At 41.5% G+C, this 24,739-nt stretch overlaps 1 protein-coding gene across 3 annotated transcripts in view; it reads right to left on the reverse strand.

Moving 5' to 3' along the window:
• The window catches only part of fat1a (FAT atypical cadherin 1a), a 101,896-nt gene that overhangs the window by 35,438 nt on the left and 41,719 nt on the right, over positions 1-24,739 (reverse strand). For 2 of the 3 annotated variants that reach the window (XM_088008729.1, XM_088008735.1), the window contains 7 exons: positions 24,252-24,313; positions 17,530-17,859; positions 16,553-16,769; positions 11,448-11,516; positions 10,913-11,052; positions 579-854; positions 57-267 (listed from right to left, as the gene is read on the reverse strand). In XM_088008729.1, the coding sequence (XP_087864855.1) occupies positions 57-267; positions 579-854; positions 10,913-11,052; positions 11,448-11,516; positions 16,553-16,769; positions 17,530-17,859; positions 24,252-24,313 (1,305 nt within the window). The remainder of the gene's footprint in view (positions 1-56; positions 268-578; positions 855-10,912; positions 11,053-11,447; positions 11,517-16,552; positions 16,770-17,529; positions 17,860-24,251; positions 24,314-24,739) is intronic. The other variant, XM_088008731.1, reaches the window with a different exon arrangement.

Genomic DNA, 24,739 nt, shown 5'->3' on the forward strand with positions numbered 1-24,739 from the left:
AAATAAAAGATAAACTTGGAGAAAGTGTGGCTCATTAGGATGCCGTGGCAACATACCAGACTCGATGCTGTAGATGACTTCTGCATTATAGCCCTTGTCTTTGTCGAGAGCAGTGACCTGCAGCACAGCTGAGCCGATGCTAGCTGATTCAAACACCCGGCCAGAGTAAGGCGTCCCTATAAACCAGGGTGCATTGTCATTGGTGTCGTCCACGTCAACAATGACACGGACAAGATTCCTTTTCACTGGAATGTCCTGATCCCGAACCTGAAAATAGATGTATATTATTAAAAAATCATAATAAAAGGAAAAAGAAGGGAAGGAAAATAGGAAAGTATGAGATAATCTGGGTGGAAAAAAGGCGCATTATATATATATATATATATATATATATATATATATATATATATATATATATATATATATATATATATATATATATATATTATTTTTTTTTCCCTCCCCCCATTTTTGGCATAGTAATACAGCCTCAAAATAACTCAGATCAACCAAATGTAACAGGACTATTTTTCTCTCAGCGAAGAAGTGCTCTTCTTAGTGTTCCAGCTGACTCCTACCATCACAGTGAGGATGTGGCGATGCATGGTCTCATGGTCCAGCCGCTCTGTGGTGAACAGGATGCCCGATCCTGGGTCCAGCCGGAACTTGCGCAGGCTGAAGGGATCAGTGCTGCTCAGGAGCGTGTAGGTCAGTTTGTTTTTCTCGTCTCTGTCCACAGCGCTGATCTGCAGGACCTCGGTGCCCGCTGGCTCGTCTTCAGGGACGTTCACAACGTACACCTGCTGGGTGAACTGTGGCCGGTGGTTGTTGGTGTCGATGACCCGGATAAGCACCTGAAGGAGTAAAGCAATTGTAACAAATAAGATGGTTGGTAAAAAAAATCTGAGTTGACTGATAAACAGCTTGGGCTTGTACTTGTATAGAGTTTTATCAAGTTCAGAGTACCCCAAAGAACTTCACACTACAGTCAGTCATTCACCCTTTCATACACACACGCACTCATACGCTGAGTGAGTGTGAGCTTCTGTTCACACTTAAACATAAGAGTTAAAGTTTCTGCTACATTTATTAAAGTAAGGGCATGGTATGGTAACTGAAATGAAGCAAGCATTTGCATGAGGCTTGAAAGCGTTTTCACAGACCTTGATGTTTTTCACAGTTACATAGGTTTCACAAATTGTCACAAATCAAAATTTAGGGAGTGGCACGCATTTGTATTCACCCCTCTCAATTCTTGAAAACATATCTGTGGTGGAAAACAAACACAGTACAATATGGTGGTCACATCAAGACCACCATGAAACATCATGGTGATAGCATCAAGCTGTGGGATACTATTATTATTATAGCAAGAAAGGGGAAGATGGACAGAGCTGAGAGGAAGACGGATGGATCTAAATAGAAGGCAAAGCTGAAAGAAAACTTGTTAGAGGCTCGAAAAAATGTGACACTTGTGTGAGGTTCATCATTATGCACTAGTTACTGTTGGTATGTCATAAAGTTCCCCCAATGCAGCTTTGTTGGTAACAAAGTAAAAAGTGAAGAGTCCGAAAGGTTTGAATATTTTTGGAAGTCAAAATAGATTTGACTAAAAATCTGTCACCAATCAACAGGCAGATCAATAATCTGCCTGTTGATCTCCAGCTCCATTTATCCCTCATTTGTGAAAAAGACCCTGAGATACTTAAACTCCTCAACTTGGGGCAGTATCTCTTCTCTGAACTGGAGAGGGAACTCTACCCCTGTGACTCAAGACCATGACCTCGGATCTGGAGGCAATGATCCTGTTCTCGGCTGCTTCACAGTGGAGCGAACCGCTCCAGTGAAAGCTGTAGATCATGACCTGATGAATCCAGTAGGACCACATTATCTGCAAAAAGCAGAGACTTGATTCTGAGATCACCAAAGCGGATCCCTTCAACACCTTGACTGCACCCACAACTTCTGTCCATAAAGGTTATGAACAGTGACCATTGCAACTTTGACAGAGTCCAACCCTCAGTTCAACTTACACACCGCATTGTGGACCAAGCTCTGGCACCGATCATACAGGGACATAACAGCCCATGTTAAAGGGCCTGGTACTCTGTCTCACACAGGACTTCCCAAGGAACTCAGTCAAATGCTTTCTCCAAGTCTGCAAAGCACATGTAGACTGGTTGAGAGAAGTCCAGTGTTCTTTCTCTCCTCACATAAATACATTCTAACTTTTGTTATTATAAAGGCCCAGATATCTGCATTGATACCTAAGACAGAAAAGCTTTTAGTGAACACCACTTGATTCTAAACAACAAAATCAATGCATCAATAAAACGTTGCAAGCTTTGTGCAGAAGTGTTTATTTGAGAAAGGAATTTATGAGTCAGACTAAAGAACTGACGATATGTGAAAGGGAAACTAATAGTTGCACAAAAAGATTTATTTCATTATGTTGTGATGACTAAAGGAGTCAAAACATGCTTATATGTCTTTGTTAAAAGGAGAAACTGATGAAACAGCATATACACAGAATCTTGTGAAAACATTGGATGCCATACAGCAACCTGCAAGTTTTCTAACACATTTGGGTATATCCAATTTTAATATCAATTATGAACAAAAAATAAAATAAAATAAACACCAAAACCCTTCAAATGTCTCAAAACTTAATGTGAGGGGTGGGCCAGATATTTCACACATGGCTGTCAAAGACTGGTAGATTACCTCAACCAACAGATTTTAATCTCAGTGATGCATCTATGAAGTTCAACCACAGGGTCAGTCTTATTATTTCAGAGGAGGTGGTCCTAACTTTTTAACCTAGCTCGTTAACAAATGATTATAGATAACTTAATTGATAATGAGTACAACAAGAGTGATTTTTGTTATTTAAGTGAAATAAAACCGCATTCGATTCAGATAGAAATTGCGATTAGGTAAACTTCTCTTCATAAAAAAATAAGTTTTCTCACAACTGTTCTAACTAGCTTTTTTTTGTATTGGAAAATGTGTTACTGTTCGAGCAATTAATCTTTTGCTAATTCTAAACTAAAAATCTAATGCCTCCAAACTGTAAAATTCCTCTGAGAGCATGTTTTATCAACACCAGCCATTTGTCTACTGGACTTCCGACAGAGGATTACGGAGAGCTGCCGGAATGCCATCTTTGCTTCCCAGAGCAGCGAGGGGCTCCCACCCTTGCCAAACATGGGGAACAAAGGGATCAGCCGAGATTAGACACCTGCATACCAGACACCAGGGGGTGATGCCATGTAGGAAAACCGTTGAAGCCGAGCTGCAAGGTGCCGGCTCGGTGGAAGCGGGGCTGTCCAGGACACAAAAGCCTTGAACAGGTGGCCGCTCACTAGCTAACCAGGGCTTGTCAGATCTCTGGTCTAAACAATTGGCCGCTTGGTTTGTGGCGCTAAGAGTGTTTGTTAGTCATTGTGAGCTGATACAAGAGACAAATATAGCCTCAACCTGACAGGACTGATAACATTTACAATCTGCTGTGTGCTGTGATGTTGGCATTGCTACTGAGGCCCACAGATGTCATCTTGCAGGGGGAGCGCCGGGATGCATGCTGTCTGTCAGAGCCGCGTTCTGGCTGCACGCCACGGCTCCTCTGTTGTGAGCAACCCCATATCACGCTGCTAATCGGGACGTGAAAAGTTAAAACAAGTGTGTTTATTCTGAATCAATGTTAACTCTGAGGAAGCAAACAGTGTGACAATCTGGTCTCACTCCAAGCTCGCCTTCTGATGTTGGGCCAAGCGATGTATAGCGCCAGATCCCTGGTGTCTCCAAATCCACCTTTTCTACACATGGAGCATGCACCCAACCTCCCACCCACACCAAAACAAGCACATCAATTCTGCACTTTTACATGTGCCTCCACACAAAAGAGGCTATACAACAGTTCTCAATGTGGCCAGCAACAGATAACGCCTTTTTTTAAAGCAAAGAGGGGTGGAAAGAACTGATAGTGCTGCAAAGAAGCTGAAAGGAGTGAGACCTGGTCACCTCCATCTACAGTACATCTATCTACAGTGCATTATAAAGTCTCACAAACAGCCTATTTACCTCCACATCAAACATATACACACACAAACTCGCATTTCTCCTTTTGCAAGGAAGACTGAAGCAACATTTCAAAGGCACTTTGTCTCAATGCATCACACAGCAGTATGATGCAGCCTGACTGCACTGGTGTAAAGAAAGCTCTGTAGTCTTTGTGCACGACTTCCAGAGGGAACGCGACTGGGTCTGAGAAACAGACATGACAGATGGAGATACTGAAGATTAAAGAAAAAAGATGAGAGTCAGGGAGATAAGAAACAGTAAGAAAAACTAAGAAACGCTCAGGGTGACGGTCAAGTTTGGGATTAAATGAAAATCAACTTCATAACTTGTAAAAGGGCCTGTGGGCGTGAATGAAAAACAAAATAAAAGCATTATCATATTTGATAGTCAAAGCAGCAAAATATGTATTTCTAACCGGACTTCAACTGAAATATAAAGAATCTCCTCAAACAAAAGTCTGTCTTCCAGAGCAACACCTGCTTCCTGTCAGCAGGTGACTTCTTTTCATACAAGCCTTCAAAGTACAGATATTTAAAAAAAAAATTAAAAGCAAGAAATAAAAAAAATAAATAAATAAAAAATAAAAAAAAATCTAAAGCTACCTGAATCACAATTGGCCAATTTGTTGTTTGTTTAAAACATATTTTTTGAAAACACTTTTCTGAAACAAAAACAAACAAACAAACAAAAAAAACACCCACTAAAACAGGAAGGCACAATCATTTATGAATCAGTAATCACAATGGAAGTTTCTACTGGAATATGTCAAATATTCCAGTATTTGACATATACTGGACTCGTGCTACAAAAATCATCTATTCTTCAAAAGTAAATGTGAGCCTCCAGATTTGTCACTCATATAATAACATATAGTTATTGTTTCTGTTGCAAATGCATTTTGCAGGGATGGATTCTTGGAAAAAATTCTTCTAAAAGTGAGAAATAGCCTAAAGCCGACGAATAAGCGTACAGCCTCAGCTTCAACAGGAAGTCAGACTATCGATGAAACGATCTGCAGGTGTGTAAAAAGTACATCAAGTAAGAAAACAATTTCTTCCTAGAGATCCACAGATCTCACTTGTCTCCACCAAAGTTTCTACTTCATATTCATCCACAGTATCTAACTGTAGCATCTTTGTTTGTTTTCTCAGTGTCTGAGCTAAATGGTGGTGAGAAGTACAGATGCCTCATGAGTACTTCCTGCCACCCACCACCTGTTCTTCCTGGGTGTGACATTAGTGTGAGGTCACACACTTCAAGTCTAATGACATGTTGTGACAAAAAGGAACTGCAGACTTACTCGGTTTTAGTGGCTGGACAGACGGTGTCTGTAGAGTAACATTTTGACAGCTACTGCTTCATGTTTTTAGTGAAGTAAAACATGAACTCGTGAAGTTGTCTAAACGGAAGCCTAGTTTAGACAATATAACGTAGTTTATTACGATAGCATGGTTGGAAAGGTGGGAGGGTTGAACCTAATTGGTCCTGATACTGGAAAAAGTTCTAAATCTGTTGTTGGTGATAGTGTGCCCTATACATGTGTCAGATCTATTCAGTCTAGTTCTATGCGTTGTGCTCTGCGTAATGTTATGCTTTATTATTTATTTTATTTCATATTTAGAACTACAACTTGCACTTTCTTAACTATTTGAAAATAAAGGTTTGTTGCAGTTTATCTTTACAAGAATTTTTGTCAGTTTCAGTTTTTTCAATATTTATTTTCCATTGGCTGTTTTACTCTTAATTGTACTGACTGAGCAAATTAAAGCTGTTTTACATGTTTGACCAAGCTTGTGAAGCTGTTGGTGTATTTAAAGTGTGTTGTTCTGATGCAGAGTTAGTAAACACATTTGTAATTCAGTACATTTGTGTCTGTGTTTAAAAAAAGAAACATCTCAAGTCAATTCAGCATGTTTTTCTGTATCAGATCAGCATCAACTGATATGAAACCTCAGATATCGGTATTGGAGGTGAAAAAAGTGAATCAGTATAAATCGATTGATCCCTACAATCTACTGCTGACAAAGAACAATTCTCCTGACTTCTTTCTCCTGATACAACAACATATAAATCTTCACTTTATGAAGTCAAATATAAGCTACCCCCATTTTGGTCTCGAGTTGTCTTGGTGTTAAGCGTTGATGCCATCATTCAACAGTAACATCATCAGTTTGCTGCAGGTTTCACTTACATTCTTGGCTGCCTTGCATTCTCTGTAGCAAACCCAAGCATTACTAAAAATAACAGAATATAAGAAAATATGCTCTCTAAAATCAACACCCAGGCAATAGCTGTAGCTGGGAATGAACTGCAAATGAGCACTGAGGAACAATAATCACCTCTGATGCTCACGGCAGCAAAAATATGTAATTATAGCAAACCTTCAAGTGAGATATATAGAAAGGCTTTGTAATGTGGGCTAAGATAACAAGAGAAACAGGAGACCAGGAACAGATTGTGAGCAGAACAGCTTGAGGTACTTCTCAACGGCCAAGGCAGGATGTTGTATAGCTTGAGAAGAGGGAGGATAGTGGAGGGGAGGGGAGGCTGGGCCGCATGCCGAGGCTGCCTTGTTGGCGCGGCTCCTGGCTATGAGGTGCCCGAGCTGGAATGTGGCTCCCCTTGTCTTCATCAGCTGATTCTTTAGAGATGCCTTCATAGAAATACAATGGCCGAATGAGAAGTACACAGAATCGTGGCCAACTGCTTCCTGTAGACTTCCCACAGACCAGAATTCATTCTACTGTTATTACCAATGAATCCCTGGAGCCTTAGATCTGATATCTTCTATATTGTTTTCAGATCAGTTTACTGTAATCTGAAATTATTCCCAAATACTACATGGGAAGAAATTTAAAACAGAGCCTTATAAAGCATGAAACTTCCTTTGTGCGATATCCAGAACAGGGCATGAGGGAACGTTCTTTGTCCTCGTTGTGCAGGAAGCCAAGTCCCCTGCCAGGTGGTAGGTTCCGGGCAAAGCCAGGCCACTGGCACAGAGCGATCAACAATGTTCCCAAAACAGGATTACCACCACCCACAACCCACTGAGGTCCGGCACTCCTGCTTACTCTTGAAGCTGATCATCGGTCTTTCACATCTGGCCTATAAATGCAGAGCAGCTCGAAGAGCCTTAGAGGGAGCACAGCAGAAAGAAACACAAAGAAGACTAGAGAGCGAAAGAGAACAAAAAGAGAGGAAACAGTCATAAGAGAGAGAAAATAGGCCAGCCTGTCTGGCAGCACAGCCTCCTCATGACTTTGATTTGAGGAATAGATAAGTCTAACTTTCAGCTTCACGAGGTACAATGTGTATGACAGTCTAGATCTAATTTGCAGGGGGGGAGGGGGAAATCAGTGTTTCTGTCAAAGCAAATCCCATGCTGCACCCAAACAGAGTAAGTTCAGAGATAACAAACCAACCATTGTTTGATTTTTTTACTGTCCCTTTCAGTTGCACCATATTGTCCAAAAAAAAGACATAAACAACCTGACACAATCTTCACTGTAATGTGACCCGTCCATTAATCTGCCAAATCATCTTGTTTTAGCAGGTAAGTAACGTACAGCTGTGGATTGACAGAGTGAAAGAATCTCTAATGTGTGACTGGGCTGGCCCAGTCTCCAAGTTTTTGAAAGTTGAAAAAAAAAGTATTTTCCAGATAGGTGGACCTGTCACATCTAACGTCTACCAGGTCATGCTATCAAAACACTTTCTTCATTGAAGTAGCTGTTGTTGAGTGAAAAAGACTGTTACCTATTTTCAGCATCAGTAGCTGTGTTTCCACTGACCACATAATTATGCAATTTGACATTTCAAAAATAAATATGCCTGATGGAACCACGGCAATTTTGAGAAACCTCTCCTTTTTAATAAAAATATTGGCTGCTTGAATGAGGTGATTCTTTGGCCATATTGAAATTAGATTATTTCACAAAACATTTTTTTGGCATCAGATAAGTCACATGATCTACAACAGGAGGTAGGTGTGGTGTGTTTTTAATGACATCGTGTCAACAATTAAATTCGTGTGAATTTAATTGCTTTTCTTATTTAATGGAAACACCACAATAATGTTTTTTTTTTCCGACATTAAAGGAATATTCACAAAGTTTTGCGCACATTTGTAATGGAAACACTGCTAAACTATTTAACACCTGAGCAACTACCTGTCTCCTCTCAAGTTTTAACGTGGAAACAACTGTTAATTTTCCAAGATTCTTGCAGAAAATAATGAAAATCTGGTTTGTGAACTGGTACGATCCTTACCTGGTCTAGTTTATATTTGTTGTGTCAAGGAGTACAGTGGCCAATTGCAGCAACTTATTTCGCAATAAATAGTGTGTGTAGAGCAGAAATGTAGTATGTCCTCTCCCAACCAGCTGACCCACAGTAATCGGAGTTTATATTGTCACACACATGAGCATTCATCAGCAGAGGAGCGGATCAGATGCCGCTCTGACAATACACATGTTTAAACCTGAGCTGTGAGGGAAAAGCTGCCTGCTGCCCTCAGTTACTTCATTTGTTCTGTAACATCTGGTTCGAAGGCACAATTTAGACCAAAGTAATTTATTTTATTTGCCAGTTTTGTCTCACAAATGAGGAATTTGACTTTGGCCCTCCTTTGTTCTCCATAAAGCCATTTCAAATAAAAAATACATTCAAATATTTTACTTATTTTCATTTAAAGGGAAATAAAAATAAAAGTTTTTTTTTTTTCATCAACCTATTTAAATTCTAGTCAATTCACAGCAATTCAATACTGTTCAGTTGAAATTAGCTGAGACCAGTTCAAACTCAGGTTGTCATTTCAGTTCAACTCAATTTAACTGAACTCAGTTGGTTCAATTTATTTTCATTCATTTCAAATCCAAATTAATTCACCTCTAGGTAACTTAATATATGTTCTAATTCAATTCATTTAAGTTCAACACAGTTCAGTTAATTCCAGTAAGTTTCAGATAAATTCAGTTTGACTCAGTTCAATTCAGTTAAATTAAATTCAACCCACTTCAGCTCAGTCAATCTAACATATTTTTTTATGCATTTAAGTGCATTTCTTTCAGCTCAGTTAATATCTACCTGGTTTAAATAAGTTCAGTTCATCTAGTTGATTCTACTAAGTACAATTCAATTAAATTTCCATTTTCCTCTTTCATTTAATTCATTTCAGTTCAGTGTAACATCAAGTTATTTCAGTATTTTTATATAAAGTAAAATGGTCCATTTTATGTACATGTATTCTAAGTGAATATGACTTAATCCGCTCAAGTTGAGGCATGTTATAATGTCTTAAATGAAATATAATTCAATTTAGAGAATGATTAATGATAAAATGCAATTTTTAAAGTTGGTCAACAAACGAGCCAGACTGATAGATTTGAATCTCTACAACACTTCAGTCTCATTCTTGTTAAAGGCATCATGCAGAACCACAGCAGGACACTGTGAAGGAGAAGTGAGTTAAACATGATGAGACCACCAAACAGACTGAGGAGCCATTGCCATCTGGCCCGACCTTTAAACGTGAATAATCTCACTTAAAATGTCACAGCGTAAAGTGTTGCTAAGGGGCTTTTAAACAACTTTCTGTTGCCAAAGCTTCTGACAAAGTACGCAAAGGAGAGAAAACATCTCAGCTGAGCAAACAGGAACCGTGTCGCTGTTTTTAAGGGTTTGCTCTAAAGGACATGCTGCTTTGGCGGACGAGCTCCAAAATGCCAGCAAAGACGCGCCTCGTCCAAGGCTCAGTGGAGCACCACAGCCAGATGATGAAAGGCTGTATTCATACAGACTGACAACAAATACATTATTTTCCAGCAATAGTCCTCTGAAGCCCCACTTTGAAGGACAAAGGACGAAAGATTTTGAATGTCACCGTCCCGCACGGCCCAAACACAGAAAATCTCATGGACAAGGCATGACCATCGGAACAAAAACTGGAGGCGGCTTGCACACTTAAAAAGCTTTTATTGTGGCACTTGTGGTGTCAGCCGGGGTGCAAGGAAAACTATTCCATGTTTAGTTATTTGTTTATTCAGAAAAGGCAGCTTCAGGGAAGATGAGGAGAATCTCACTGATTCAAGGAGAAGCACAGCAAGTGATGAGGAGCTCAAAAATCTACACTGGAAACACAAAATTAGGGATGCACCATATCGGATCTTTGGTTGATATCCGATATGCCGATATACTAAAACTCATTTGACCTATAACCAATACCAATAGCGATATTTTTTTTTCTATATTTACTTATTGAAACTATATGGCTTTCTCTACTGTGGAATTAAAATACTGCATTATCTTTGTCGATTTAGCCTGCTACCAAATGCTAATGCTTAAAGGAGGCTGAAAATGATGCAACACTTTCAACTTGCATTATGGTTACGTACAAAAACAACACCTTTTATATCGGTGAGTTATTTTGATGGAATGGCTGTTGGTCAATATTAAATTTTACAGTTAATATTGGCCGATACCGATACCATGCTGATAATATTGTGCATCCCTAAGAAAAAGATTTAGTTATAACAACTCTGCACCAGAAATGACTAAGAGAAAGACCGATGCTGGAGCAAAGCTCCCAGATGAAGTATTCTTAAAGAATGTTCTCTCATTCTTTAAACAGAAAAGCGTATTTTAATATTTTTTTTTTTAACCTGTTCACCAGTTCAAAGAAGAGATCGCATCATAACATCATTATCACCCAACAGGTCATTGGATCTACTAATAACCCGTCTCTCAACTCCCACCATTCCTCACATGAGGAAAACAGAACCATGACAACTGCCTCATCAGCCTCCAACTGTTTCATTAGTGTTTCAATTACCTGAGTGCTGACAGTTCGCGTCCCATCTGTGGCTTCCACTGTCAGGTTGTAATTTGATTTCTGCTCTGCGTCCAGGGGCTGTGCAACAATCAAGGTTCCACTGGCCTTGCCCACGTCAAAGCGGCTGTCGTAATTACCACCTGCGATTTTTTTTTCATGCAAACAACGGGGAAAAAAAAAGAGAAAGAAAAGATTAGAGGCAATTCCTGATGTAGCTGCATCTATTTTCACAAGGTTAGAGAAACTAAAAGAGCAGAACATAAATATCAATGTTTAACACACACACAAACTAATGCTGATCTTACTAATTAGCTATATTGATTTGCTTTTAATAATTGATTTAAATTAAATATCAATACCGTGGTCAAACTAATATGTTTGTAGCAACACCATACACATTACACGTTAGCAGATGAAACCTAAAACTGAAAACATCAACCGCATGCCAACCACAACCAACAGGTAGCACCAGAGACAGACAACATCACACGATCTCTTAATACAGCACAGCCTATTAGGAGATCCCAGCAGATACCTTCTGCTGTACAGTTGTGGTCACAAGCCATCTGAAGGATGTAAAACATCTCAGAATCCTCACTGCCGTCTTGCAACAATCCAACCAAATAGAACATTCCAGAGAAAGAGGGAAAGCAATGAAAAAGCACAAAGAGGAGGAGAAGAGAAAAAGGAGACGTGTCAGTCAGACATTGATTAGAAGGAAAACGGGCGAAGGGAGAGGGAGAGGAGCCGGCATTTCTGTTTGAAGGAAGGCGTTTTAAAATCTTTTCATGTATACAGTGGATGTTGAGAGTTAAAAAGGGACACTTAGGAGAAGAAGAATTATGTTTGGACACTCAAAAACACCGCTTTGTGGTAAAGTGTACTTAAACAGAAAAAAAGAAGAGGAAAGTAAATTAATTAAGCTCGTAAAAGGAATGGCAAATTCAGTTGAGTCACACTATCAAGGACAAAAACAGTGACTGAGGGAAACTGTGCGGCTTCAGAGTGATTATGTGGCAATATGTGTTCTTATTGTTGACAAAAGTGCCATGGAAATGTCAGTTTTGAAGGGAAAATGTTGTTTCACCTTTTCATTTGTTTGTTTCTGGACTAATAGCTCAGAAAGCAAAATGAAGGTGGTGTTAATCAAGACAATAACTGATACATATTCCCTATTTGTGTCATAAATTTGAATTTTAACCTGATTTCTTACTTTGTTCATCTATTATTGTGATGCGAGGTTTAAGGTTGTACAGGAGGCCCTGTCTGACGTTCTTAAAGGCTGCTGATCGAGCATCTCAGTTTGTCCTCTGAAGTTAGAACTTTCTAGTTGCTTCTTTGGGATTGGATGGTGGTGGTGACAGGATGAGTGGTGGTGGTGACAGGTTGGGTGGTGGTGGTGACAGGTTGGGTGGTGGTGGTGACAGGATGAGTGGTGGTGGTGACAGGATGAGTGGTGGTGGTGACAGGTTGGGTGGTGGTGGTGACAGGTTGGGTGGTGGTGGTAACAGGATGAGTGGTGGTGGTGACAGGATGAGTGGTGGTGGTGACAGGTTGGGTGGTGGTGGTGACAGGATGAGTGGTGGTGGTGACAGGATGAGTGGTGGTGGTGACAGGTTGGGTGGTGGTGGTGACAGGATGAGTGGTGGTGGTGACAGGATGAGTGGTGGTGGTGACAGGTTGGGCGGTGGTGGTGACAGGATGAGTGGTGGTGGTGGTGACAGGATGAGTGGTGGTGGTGGTGACAGGATGAGTGGTGGTGGTGACAGGATGAGTGGTGGTGGTGACAGGTTGGGTGGTGGTGGTGACAGGATGAGTGGTGGTGGTGACAGGATGAGTGGTGGTGGTGACAGGATGAGTGGTGGTGGTAACAGGTTGGGTGGTGGTGGTGACAGGATGAGTGGTGGTGGTGACAGGATGAGTGGTGGTGGTGACAGGTTGGGTGGTGGTGGTGACAGGATGAGTGGTGGTGGTGACAGGATGAGTGGTGGTGGTGGTGACAGGATGAGTGGTGGTGGTGACAGGTTGGATAGTGGTAACAGGTTGGATGGTGGTGGTAACAGGATGAGTGGTGGTGGTGACAGGATGAGTGGTGGTGGTGACAGGATGAGTGGTGGTGGTGACAGGATGAGTGGTGGTGGTAACAGGTTGGGTGGTGGTGGTGACAGGATGAGTGGTGGTGGTGACAGGATGAGTGGTGGTGGTGACAGGTTGGGTGGTGGTGGTGACAGGATGAGTGGTGGTGGTGACAGGATGAGTGGTGGTGGTGACAGGATGAGTGGTGGTGGTGACAGGATGAGTGGTGGTGGTAACAGGTTGGGTGGTGGTGGTGACAGGATGAGTGGTGGTGGTGACAGGATGAGTGGTGGTGGTGACAGGATGAGTGGTGGTGGTGACAGGTTGGGTGGTGGTGGTGACAGGATGAGTGGTGGTGGTGACAGGATGAGTGGTGGTGGTGACAGGATGAGTGGTGGTGGTGACAGGTTGGGTGGTGGTGGTGACAGGATGAGTGGTGGTGGTGACAGGATGAGTGGTGGTGGTGGTGACAGGATGAGTGGTGGTGGTGACAGGTTGGATAGTGGTAACAGGTTGGATGGTGGTGGTAACAGGATGAGTGGTGGTGGTGACAGGATGAGTGGTGGTGGTGACAGGATGAGTGGTGGTGGTGACAGGATGAGTGGTGGTGGTAACAGGTTGGGTGGTGGTGGTGACAGGATGAGTGGTGGTGGTGACAGGATGAGTGGTGGTGGTGACAGGATGAGTGGTGGTGGTGACAGGTTGGGTGGTGGTGGTGACAGGTTGGGTGGTGGTGGTGACAGGATGAGTGGTGGTGGTGACAGGATGAGTGGTGGTGGTGACAGGTTGGGTGGTGGTGGTGACAGGTTGGGTGGTGGTGGTAACAGGATGAGTGGTGGTGGTGACAGGATGAGTGGTGGTGGTGACAGGTTGGGTGGTGGTGGTGACAGGATGAGTGGTGGTGGTGACAGGATGAGTGGTGGTGGTGACAGGATGAGTGGTGGTGGTGACAGGTTGGGTGGTGGTGGTGACAGGATGAGTGGTGGTGGTGACAGGATGAGTGGTGGTGGTGACAGGTTGGGCGGTGGTGGTGACAGGATGAGTGGTGGTGGTGGTGACAGGATGAGTGGTGGTGGTGGTGACAGGATGAGTGGTGGTGGTGACAGGATGAGTGGTGGTGGTGACAGGATGAGTGGTGGTGGTGACAGGATGAGTGGTGGTGGTGACAGGTTGGGTGGTGGTGGTGACAGGATGAGTGGTGGTGGTGACAGGATGAGTGGTGGTGGTGACAGGATGAGTGGTGGTGGTAACAGGTTGGGTGGTGGTGGTGACAGGATGAGTGGTGGTGGTGACAGGATGAGTGGTGGTGGTGACAGGATGAGTGGTGGTGGTGACAGGTTGGGTGGTGGTGGTGACAGGATGAGTGGTGGTGGTGACAGGATGAGTGGTGGTGGTGGTGACAGGATGAGTGGTGGTGGTGACAGGTTGGATAGTGGTAACAGGTTGGATGGTGGTGGTAACAGGATGAGTGGTGGTGGTGACAGGATGAGTGGTGGTGGTGACAGGATGAGTGGTGGTGGTGACAGGATGAGTGGTGGTGGTGACAGGATGAGTGGTGGTGGTAACAGGTTGGGTGGTGGTGGTGACAGGATGAGTGGTGGTGGTGACAGGATGAGTGGTGGTGGTGACAGGTTGGGCGGTGGTGGTGACAGGATGAGTGGTGGTGGTGGTGACAGGATGAGTGGTGGTGGTGGTGACAGGATGAGTGGTGGTGGTGACAGGTTGGATAGTGGTAACAGGTTGGATGGTGGTGGTAACAGGATGAGTGGTGGTGGTGACAGGATGAGTGGTGGTGGTGACAGGATGAGTGGTGGTGGTGACAGGATGAGTGGTGGTGGTGGTGACAGGATGAGTGGTGGTGGTGGTGACAGGATGAGTGGTGGTGGTGACAGGATGAGTGGTGGTGGTGACAGGATGAGTGGTGGTGGTGACAGGTTGGGCGGTGGTGGTGACAGGATGAGTGGTGGTGGTGGTGACAGGATGAGTGGTGGTGGTGACAGGTTGGATAGTGGTAACAGGTTGGATGGTGGTGGTAACAGGATGAGTGGTGGTGGTGACAGGATGAGTGGTGGTGGTGACAGGATGAGTGGTGGTGGTAACAGGTTGGGTGGTGGTGGTGACAGGATGAGTGGTGGTGGTGACAGGATGAGTGGTGGTGGTGACAGGATGAGTGGTGGTGGTGGTGACAGGATGAGTGGTGGTGGTGACAGGTTGGGTGGTGGTGGTGACAGGATGAGTGGTGGTGGTGACAGGATGAGTGGTGGTGGTGACAGGTTGGGTGGTGGTGGTGACAGGATGAGTGGTGGTGGTGACAGGATGAGTGGTGGTGGTAACAGGTTGGGTGGTGGTGGTGACAGGATGAGTGGTGGTGGTGACAGGATGAGTGGTGGTGGTGGTGACAGGATGAGTGGTGGTGGTGACAGGATGAGTGGTGGTGGTAACAGGTTGGGTGGTGGTGGTGACAGGATGAGTGGTGGTGGTGACAGGATGAGTGGTGGTGGTGACAGGAAGAGTGGTGGTGGTGACAGGAAGAGTGGTGGTGGTGACAGGTTGGGCGGTGGTGGTGACAGGATGAGTGGTGGTGGTGGTGACAGGATGAGTGGTGGTGGTGACAGGTTGGGCGGTGGTGGTGACAGGATGAGTGGTGGTGGTGACAGGTTGGGTGGTGGTGGTGACAGGTTGGGCGGTGGTGGTAACAGGTTGGATGGTGGTGGTAACAGGTTGGATGGTGGTGGTAACAGGTTGGATGGTGGTGGTAACAGGTTGGATGGTGGTGGTAACAGGTTGGATGGTGGTAGTAACAGGTTGGATGGTGGTGACAGGTTGGGTATTGGTGGTAAAAGGAGGCATTACAAATTCTGCTTTGGCTCTTAGGTCCTCTACCAGTTGAATGTCCCTGCTAAACCTCCCAGTGAGTTATCCAGGACACATCCTGAATCACCTTAAATTGCTACTGTCAATGCAGATGTTTGGGTTCCGAAACTGAAAAATCCCAACTCCAGTCAGAATTCTGACTTGGAGGCCCCCTGTCCAAAATGAAACATGGCTGCTATATGCAAAAGGTCAAATTTGAACTTTTTACTCTATTAATGTTTGAGATGCTTATTTTAGTTTTTAGGTGCTATGAACCTACAGCAGTTAGCAATTCAGTAATTAGAAGAAAGGTCATGTCAGGGAGTCAGTTTCATTTTACTCTGCACCTCACAAAAATCTATGAAATGTTTTATGGAACTGTCCTCATCAAAGTAATTAAAATGTATTATTGGGTAAAATAACATTGAAAAAATATTAAGTAGCAATGTTAGCTTTTGCTAATTTAGCTGTCAGTTCTATTCTATTCTATCTACCTTACCTATTTCTATGCGGTCTTATCACAAAGTACCAAGGTGAGTCTCTTTCAGTTTGCACTGTTTTGAAGCTAAAAGCTAAATTAATTAACAAAATACACTCAAGCAGCAGAAGAAACACATTCACTATATTAGTCCTACAGTGTTGTCTAACTACAAGCCAGCATTTATTCAGCATGCATAAACTAAGCAATAACGCACAAACAGAAGGCGCTACCTGTGATCTCGAACCACACCGGAACATCAGAGGACTCGGTGGCAACGACGCCCACCATGTGAGCCACCGGGTCACTTTCCATGACCGAAAAGGTGAAGGGAAACTCCTCGAACCGCAGTGGAGCTGCATCAGCTGGCACCTCCGGTTTAGGAATCCACTCGATGTGCAGGCGACAGGTAGACGATTTCTGAGGCCGCCCGTTGTCGACCGCTTTAATCTGAGAAAAAGAGTAAAAAAAAAGTCTGTGTTAGGATTTAACTTGGAAATGAGCTTCTGAACACACCTTACCTTACCTTAAAGTTAAATCAAACAAATTCTGGGACAATTTATCATCCAGCAAAATTTGTTATGGTGATGTGTCTACAAACAGATATTTCAGAACTCTAAAACAATACCTGACATTTTGCGTATTAAATCTTCTTCTGTGTAGTTTCCTTTTGAAAGTGAACTGAAGTTTAGTAAGTAGCATTTTCTTGCAGAGGAATGTGTTATTAAGAAAGGGCACCGACAACTTTACAAAAAGACAATCATTACCAGCAACATGTGATGGAGGAACTTAGAATAAAAGATAAAGCAGAGTTAATTTTCACACACATAACACATTTATTTCCAAGTGATCTTTGGGAACAAAGATCTTTGTATTGCGGTGAAACGGTGATGAGACATTTGACGGTTAAAGTGTAAAGTCGCATCAACACCTGAGAAAAGAAGCTCATTGTGACACAAACAAAGATTAAATTCTGCTTTCTGTCTCCTCTACTCTTGTACTCTGCATGTGGACTAATTAATACTGCATTTCCACCAGAATAAGGTGGGGTAAAGAGAAACAAAACAGAAGGAAAAGCTATGCAGCTGGAGAGAAAAACAGGATAATAAAACAGTAAAATAATAAACAAGCATCTGCTGTAATGTTTTACAGCTTAATGAGCGACTCTGTGCGGAATCAGGATCGTAAACATTTCTGGGTAAACGCTCACCGTGAGGATGTCGTATTCTCCGGCAGAGGAGAACTTCTTGGACGACACCAGGCCAGTCTTGGGCTCAATAAAAAACTTGCCATGTTCGTCTCCTTCCTCAATGCTGTAGGAAATTTCGGCGTTGGGCCCAACGTCCTTGTCCGACGCGATCACCCGATACACGGGGTCTCTCTTTGTGGATCGCTCTCTCTCGGGTCTCTCGCGCTCTGGCAGTTGGATCTTGTAGATCTTCTCCAGGAACAGCGGCCTGTTGTCATTGTCGTCCAGGACCTGGACGATGACGCGGACGGTGGTGGATTTGGGAGGAACGCCGTGGTCGGTGATGGTTACCTGAGGAGACACAACGAAGATGTTTAAAACTAGGAAGTTGAAATATTATCTTATGTAGCCAACTTTATATCACACCCCATCTCTGGCATTCTCAACGAGTGGATTTTGAAAATAATCAGATTTATTTTATGCTCACAGTATGTAGCCAATCAGAAACCTCTGAATGTTTTGTAAAACTGTATGTGCTCCAAAAAAATCAAAAAAATATATAACTAAAAAAAAAAAAAAAAAATCAAGTCCCAGGAGCAAAAAAAAAATTCTTAGAATTAAGTATGCTTATTTAAATAAGTTAAATTAATAAATAAATAAGTATCCATCAGAATAATAATTAATATGAAATAGATGTGCATTTAGTGATCAAACAAAGAGTATCTTATTCCTTTGTTGTCCGAATAAACAATTCATTGATTTGTAATAAATTTGTCACAGTTAATCTGGGAAAATAGAAAATTTATCATAATTTTATTTTTATACATTTTGGACAATTAAAAGTAGGCTGTGTTGTTGTAACATTAATAAAACAAAAGATTAGAATTATTCATATCTCTGGAAGATGTAGAAATAGTCTGTTAAATTTAGTGTGACTAAAAATCAATATTAATGTTTATTTTTTTAATGTTTTGGAGTCACAAAACCAGAGACCTGATTTGACATAGAGTCTGAGAATCTGACAGGGAAACTAAAGATTAGGGTGATGACTAGGAGGCATTCCAACCTCAGTGACCTGGACCTCATCACAAAGGATAAATCTTTATAAAGCAGTGAAAACATCCAAGATGAGGGATGAAAACCGAGGTGTTTCCAGTGATTATTGAATAAACATCTGAATAATGTTCACCCTGCTAGTTTTTAATAAAAGTTTAAAAAAAAAAGCTAAAACTGATATTTCTTTTAGCTATCATTTAAGGTATCAACTTTTTGGTTTACTGAAAATGATTTTAAGCCTAAATCTATCAGAGGTATGAAAGTGGTTCATATTCATAATTGCAGCTTCAGCTGCACTCACTCTGCTGAGCCGATCCTGCGCTGAAAGTAAACAAAGTGACTTATTGCTCTCAGTTAAAGACCGGAGGTTGCTCAACCTCTGAAGTGCTCCGGATAAAAGACAATGTGAAAATAATTTTAAAAAATCCTTTATAGAGCCTTGACTGAAGTCATATGTTGATAGTTGCTCTGTAAGACTTTTTTTATTTTATTTTATTTTATTTTTATTTGGAACAATGATTCACCACGTCATTGTGACTTTTGTCAGATGAGCTTACAATCCCTGAAGCTTACTGAACAGAAAAGGAGCCGCAGGCTGACCTAAACAAACAAAACTAAATCCCACAGAAAAATGGGATCAGGGATTACTGGGCACTGGAAGACGTGCAACCATTTCCAGCTTTGAGCTGAGAAAAAAAAATACAATTTAAGTGAAGGAACAAATGTCACAGTCATTTAAAACCATCTGCTAAGTACTTTACTAAAACAGTCAGCAGTCCGCAGCCACACACACACCATTTGCTGCCATACTTTCAATTACTAAAGTAATGTGTTTCTGCTTTTCTCGCAGTGTCTGCAGCTGTCCATGCTGCTCACATGAGCGGAGTCAATTAAACTGGCTGACAAGAAACTTGAAGGAGAATGTCTCTCCGAGGGATGATGTAGGGTGTTTGTGCTTTTCCTGCGCAGTGTCACGGAAAATTTCACAATAAACAAACTATAAACAAATTTGTTTTCCAGCTCTCCGGATGCTTGATATCCTGCATGGGGTTAAAAAAAGAAAAAGCCATGTTTTGCTTTTGCCGTGATCTGCTAGTTATTTTTAACCTTACGTGCATTAAACAAGCTAATATACCCAAATAAGCCAGAGCGCCTGTCTGGAAATTCTTTCCTGGTGATTTCGGATTGCTAACCAACAAACAGGGTTTTAAATGTGATGATGTCATCGCAACACATTGAGCTTGATGCTTTAAGCTTCATGAGCCCGCCGCACCACACCTTCTCTGATGTCCGTGCAGCACACATCCCAGACCCCGGCGTCGTTTCTGAGGCGTTTCGGATTATTTTGGACGTTTTAATGTGGAAGAAGACTTTTCTGGAAACAACTGTTTGTTAAGAAATAACATCTAAGAAAAAAAAAAGTGTTTTGGAAAAACTATTGTAGGTAAAGCGCCTAAATGGAGAAGTTCTAAAATGATGTAAGAAACTCTGCCTCTGTTTGAAAAATTTGAATATAAATGTAAAGTTAATTTATTTCCACTAACAAAGTCAAAATTATTATATATTTAATTCCATACAGATATTTTCAAGCCTTTATTTTTGTTTATAATGAGAATTTTTCAACTTATGGCTAATAAAAATATTGAAATACTGCTAGTTAGCATGACAGCGCTGCTCAATGTGCTAATGGTGGAGAAATGACTTCGCTGTCATGCTAACTAGCCTGATCATTCACAACAGGCTCTGCTAGCTGCAGAGAGGGGAGGGGGAGGGGAGAGAGGCTCTGATTGGCTGTTTCTAGTTACCACTGGGGAAAGACAAAGAAGTTATATAAAATGCAGTGGGAAGGACGGAATCAGCCAGAGTACCTGTTGGCAAAGGCTCCAGGCAACAGATGTGAACGGTCCATTTACCTCTGCTTTAACATCACAATAGTTCCCTGCAGTCCCAGGCCCGAGTAATCGGCATGTCCTGGCATGTCCCACTTTTGCTGTTTACCAAGCCCCCCTTGCACCCCCCAGCCCCCATTCCTGTGGATGAAGGTCTCTGATCCTGCCGCTTGAGCCCAGACCCGGAATAAGAGCAGCTTTGCCTCTTTCTGAAATTCCCCCACTGCTTTTAGCTCTTTCTCTCTCCCTCACACACAGAAACACACGACAGCTACCAACCCCCATATTCCTCATCATAAAAGCTGAAGGCCTGCTGTGTTCCCTCCCACCTCGTCTTGGCATTTAGTGCAAACAATGCCGACTCTGCCCCCACTCTAATTGCTGCGCATGTTCCTCACGGCTCCACATGTTTAGTTTCTTCTCCTGCAACAAGTCGCTGTAGAAGCAGAACTCCTCAGCAACACTTTGCATTGACTTTCTTCTGCCAGAGACTGGCATAAAATAAAAACATTTAAAAAAAAACTACACCGGTTTCTTAAATACCAACATAAAGAGCTTCTTGTTGAATTTTAAATAATGCAAGATGAGCGGGAACAAATTGCCTTAGTTGCTATGGTTTCAATGAAACATCAAAGCTGACATCACTTGTTTTCTTGAAACTATCCCATTCACAGTGAGCAACAAAGCCACTTAAATGGAATGTGGTATAAAACTTTTAAAAATGCTTTTATGCATGAAAACTAAATCTCTCATTAAAATTATGTAATGCAGTAATTTATAATAATTTGAAAAGTACATTTAAGAATAACCTCAGTTAAAACAAAATGCCTCACAAGAAAAGTATAATTATAAGTAGCCAATAAAAGAAAACCAATAAGAAAGTAAAACACAGTTCAAATACTAATTAAAGCAAACCAGAAGCAGCGGACACGAGGAAAAAACCTTCTGTGGGGAATAGTTCATAGTCCCAGACAGATCTAAAGGCCATGTCTGCTTTGGTTTTTAGCATGAACACTGAAACATGTAAAAGTATCCAAAGTTTATATTGGATCCTAAAATAACACAGAAGTTATTAGGCCCGCTTTGACTAGGAACCCAGGATATTTTTTTTTTCCAGAACTTGTTTTCCTGAGTCGTCTGCACTGTGCAGAAGCTCCTCCCTTTGCAGGACTCTCTCAGAAACAAAATGTGAAAGTGTATCATAATCACATCAAAGTCAGGACAGGATGCAATCTGCATACATATTTCATAAACAAAATTTGGGGTGTGTACTAAAGAGGCATAGGAACACAGATGCAGCTGCAGCAGCAGCAGCAGCAGCAGCAGCGTCTTGTTTCCTATAAATCTGCTGAGGACCCACAGTCATTGTGGTTCTTTTATTTCTGCCACAGAGAATAAACGGCTTTAAAACCCAACATTAAATCTCTAGTTATCACTCTAAATAAAGGATTTATTTGCTCTTTCACCAAATACAGCTGAAAACAGACGGTGATATCTTTTACAGCTAAACATATCAGAACGTATGAACTTCAGGCCATTTTGAACTTTAACATCCTTTCACAGCTTAACATCCTCCTTATACAAGCCCCCATTTAAAGTTCAGAGTAAATGCTGAAGTAGAGCATGTTTCTGGAGTCAAACCCTGAGTCTACACCTACTGTAAGGAAAGTGAAACTTGGATTATTTTGATTCAGTAAGATGATGTGAGGCTGGAATTTCCTGGCTTTTACACTAGCAACAAAGTAAAGACAGTTCCAGGACAACATTACAGTTACCAGTAAGCCAGCAAACATAGATGAGACCAAGTTGTGAAACACATCCACAAAGTCCTGTTGTGGCGAGTAGGTCGTCACCTTAGAAAGCAACTTTAACGGAAATAATTCTGTCTAAAGAATAAAAAGCAGGTTACTGCTGTTTTGAATGGCAAAATAACACAGTGACAGCCATTAACGCTGGAAAACTCCCCCTTTCTATGGGAAATTGATCTCCATCCAATGTGTCTTTAAGACAGTTTTGTATAAACTGAACAGACATAGCTTGAGCATCCAAACATATTTTCTGCTTTCTGAATACCAATCCCTATGATGTCTCTTAAATCAGAGCTCTGGGGAACCCCTCATCTATAGCTGCATTTCCACTAACCAAAATTGAAATTATGAAAACAAATCAGCTTAATGTAAACATACCAATTAAAAAAAATGTCACATGACCAACAACTGGGTGTTACTGTCAGAAACGACAAAGAAGACAACAGGAAGTAGTAGGTCGATGATGGTTTGTTTGTTTTTGTTTTTTTAGGACAATGTGCAGCTGGGTCCACCAGAGCTCTGACAGCATCACAGTTCATAAAAAGTTGTGTGTCATTCCAACATGTTGAATCCATAGCTCTTCTGTAAAATGGCTGACTACAGTGTCTCCAAAATGCTGCATACATAGCCACTCCCAAGTAGGCGGGACTTGTCGCTCCAAAGCCTGAATAAGACGCTGACGTCTGATGAATGAAAGATGAAGAGCGCTACTGTTACATACTGAACTACTGACACACTGACATGACTGAATTATGAATATATCTCATAATATTGTTTACATCCATCGCTGCCTTGATTTTTAATGACTTATTTTTAATGATAAATTATGTTAATTTGATTTCATTTCTTATTTAATGGAAGCACTGCAATTGCAAAATAGTGTATTTTTACCATCAGCAGAATATAGACAAAGATTTGTGCACATTAGTAATGAAAAGTCAGCTTATGAAGGGACTGAGGAATAATAGTAAATAGACAAATGGAGAAATTTCAAAACCAGAGTAGAAATCTGATCACGCTCAAATTATAGATACCACTTAACATTGGTGTCAAATGTCTCTAAAGGCATTCAAATAGATTCAAAAACGGCTGAAGTTGGAAGTTGATCTTGAATAACACCACTACCTTTCATACTGAGAACTTTACTCACATGGAAGATGTAGCAATCTAAACTACTGGACAGAGTAGATATGATATTGTGATGTTATCTACAACATTAAATAAACTATTTTTCTCTACTCCTCACTGTATGCTTCCCTATATTTATTCTCAGTCTCGTAGTTTAGCTGGTGTAATGAAAAAGGAGCAGAGCAAAATATGAGCTACAACTCTGACAGAGGCAGCAGAACCTAGATGTAACAAAGAAATCACGGCTTTGCATTGCATTCAACAATAATTAAAAAATGATAAATCTGGTCTCTGTCATCCATAGAAACACAATTAAAAGAGCGATTACAAACATTGGCTCTGTGGTGTGAAAGAGGAAGGGAGGCATCGAGGGAGGGCAGAAATGTGCTCAATTAAATCCCACAAGTTTAGACATTGGCCTGGTGGGTTTACAGTAGTTTCCTGTCTCAGCCTGCTCCATCCTCCATGAGACGGAACATTGGGGAAGAACAAAGGAACAGTCATCAGTCTCTCCCACACACCTCTGTCTCTATCTCTCTCTCTCTCTCTGCCCCGTCTGGAAATCGGTAGGAAAAATGACTCCAGAAAGACTCTGCTTGCATATCTATGAAGACTTCTCGGTTGGCAACATGTGGCATTCGGTCAAAGTTGGCCTGAAAAGGCCAAACCTCACAGACGGAAAATCCCCAGCTCCCCAGTTCGATTTTGTGTTGTTTTTTTTTCTATCCCTTGTTCTATGTAGCTGAATATGTTAACCTTTCCATTTCCCCTTATTATGATGATTGTACATTAATTAATTTCAAACTGAGTTATTCTCATAGTAATAAGATTGAGAGGGAAATATCAGTCATAAAATGTTTACCTCCAGTATGTGCTCGTCTTGTTGCTCCCTGTCAAGTTTCCTCGAAGTGGTGGAAACCAAACCTGTTGGAGACAATTAACAACAAAGGAAATACATTAAAAGATATAAATACAAAACAAATAAGTGATGCAAATAACAAAAAGAAATGATTAACTTTCTATTATTAAGTGAAGTTAGTAGGCCTGTCATGATAAAAAATTTTGCTGGACAATAAATTGTCCCAGAACTCATAGCCATAAATGACAACGTTGTTTTGAGATCATTTTCAAGTAATACAATAGTAATAATGGGATAAAAATGCAAAGACCTCATTCTCAAAGATCAATAAACTTCCAATTCAAATGAACTTTTAAACACTGGAACTAGAAGACATTTGGAATATCCAAAATAAATCAAGAAAACAACAGAAACGACAAATAAAATAAATGATGAAGCCTATAAAAACAAAATTATCTTTTAAAAAAGGGATAGATGATACCCAAACACCA

Source organism: Poecilia mexicana, unplaced genomic scaffold, assembly GCF_051168715.1.
Source record: "Poecilia mexicana isolate PSO_F unplaced genomic scaffold, ASM5116871v1 scaffold_2, whole genome shotgun sequence".
Lineage (NCBI taxonomy): Eukaryota > Metazoa > Chordata > Actinopteri > Cyprinodontiformes > Poeciliidae > Poecilia > Poecilia mexicana.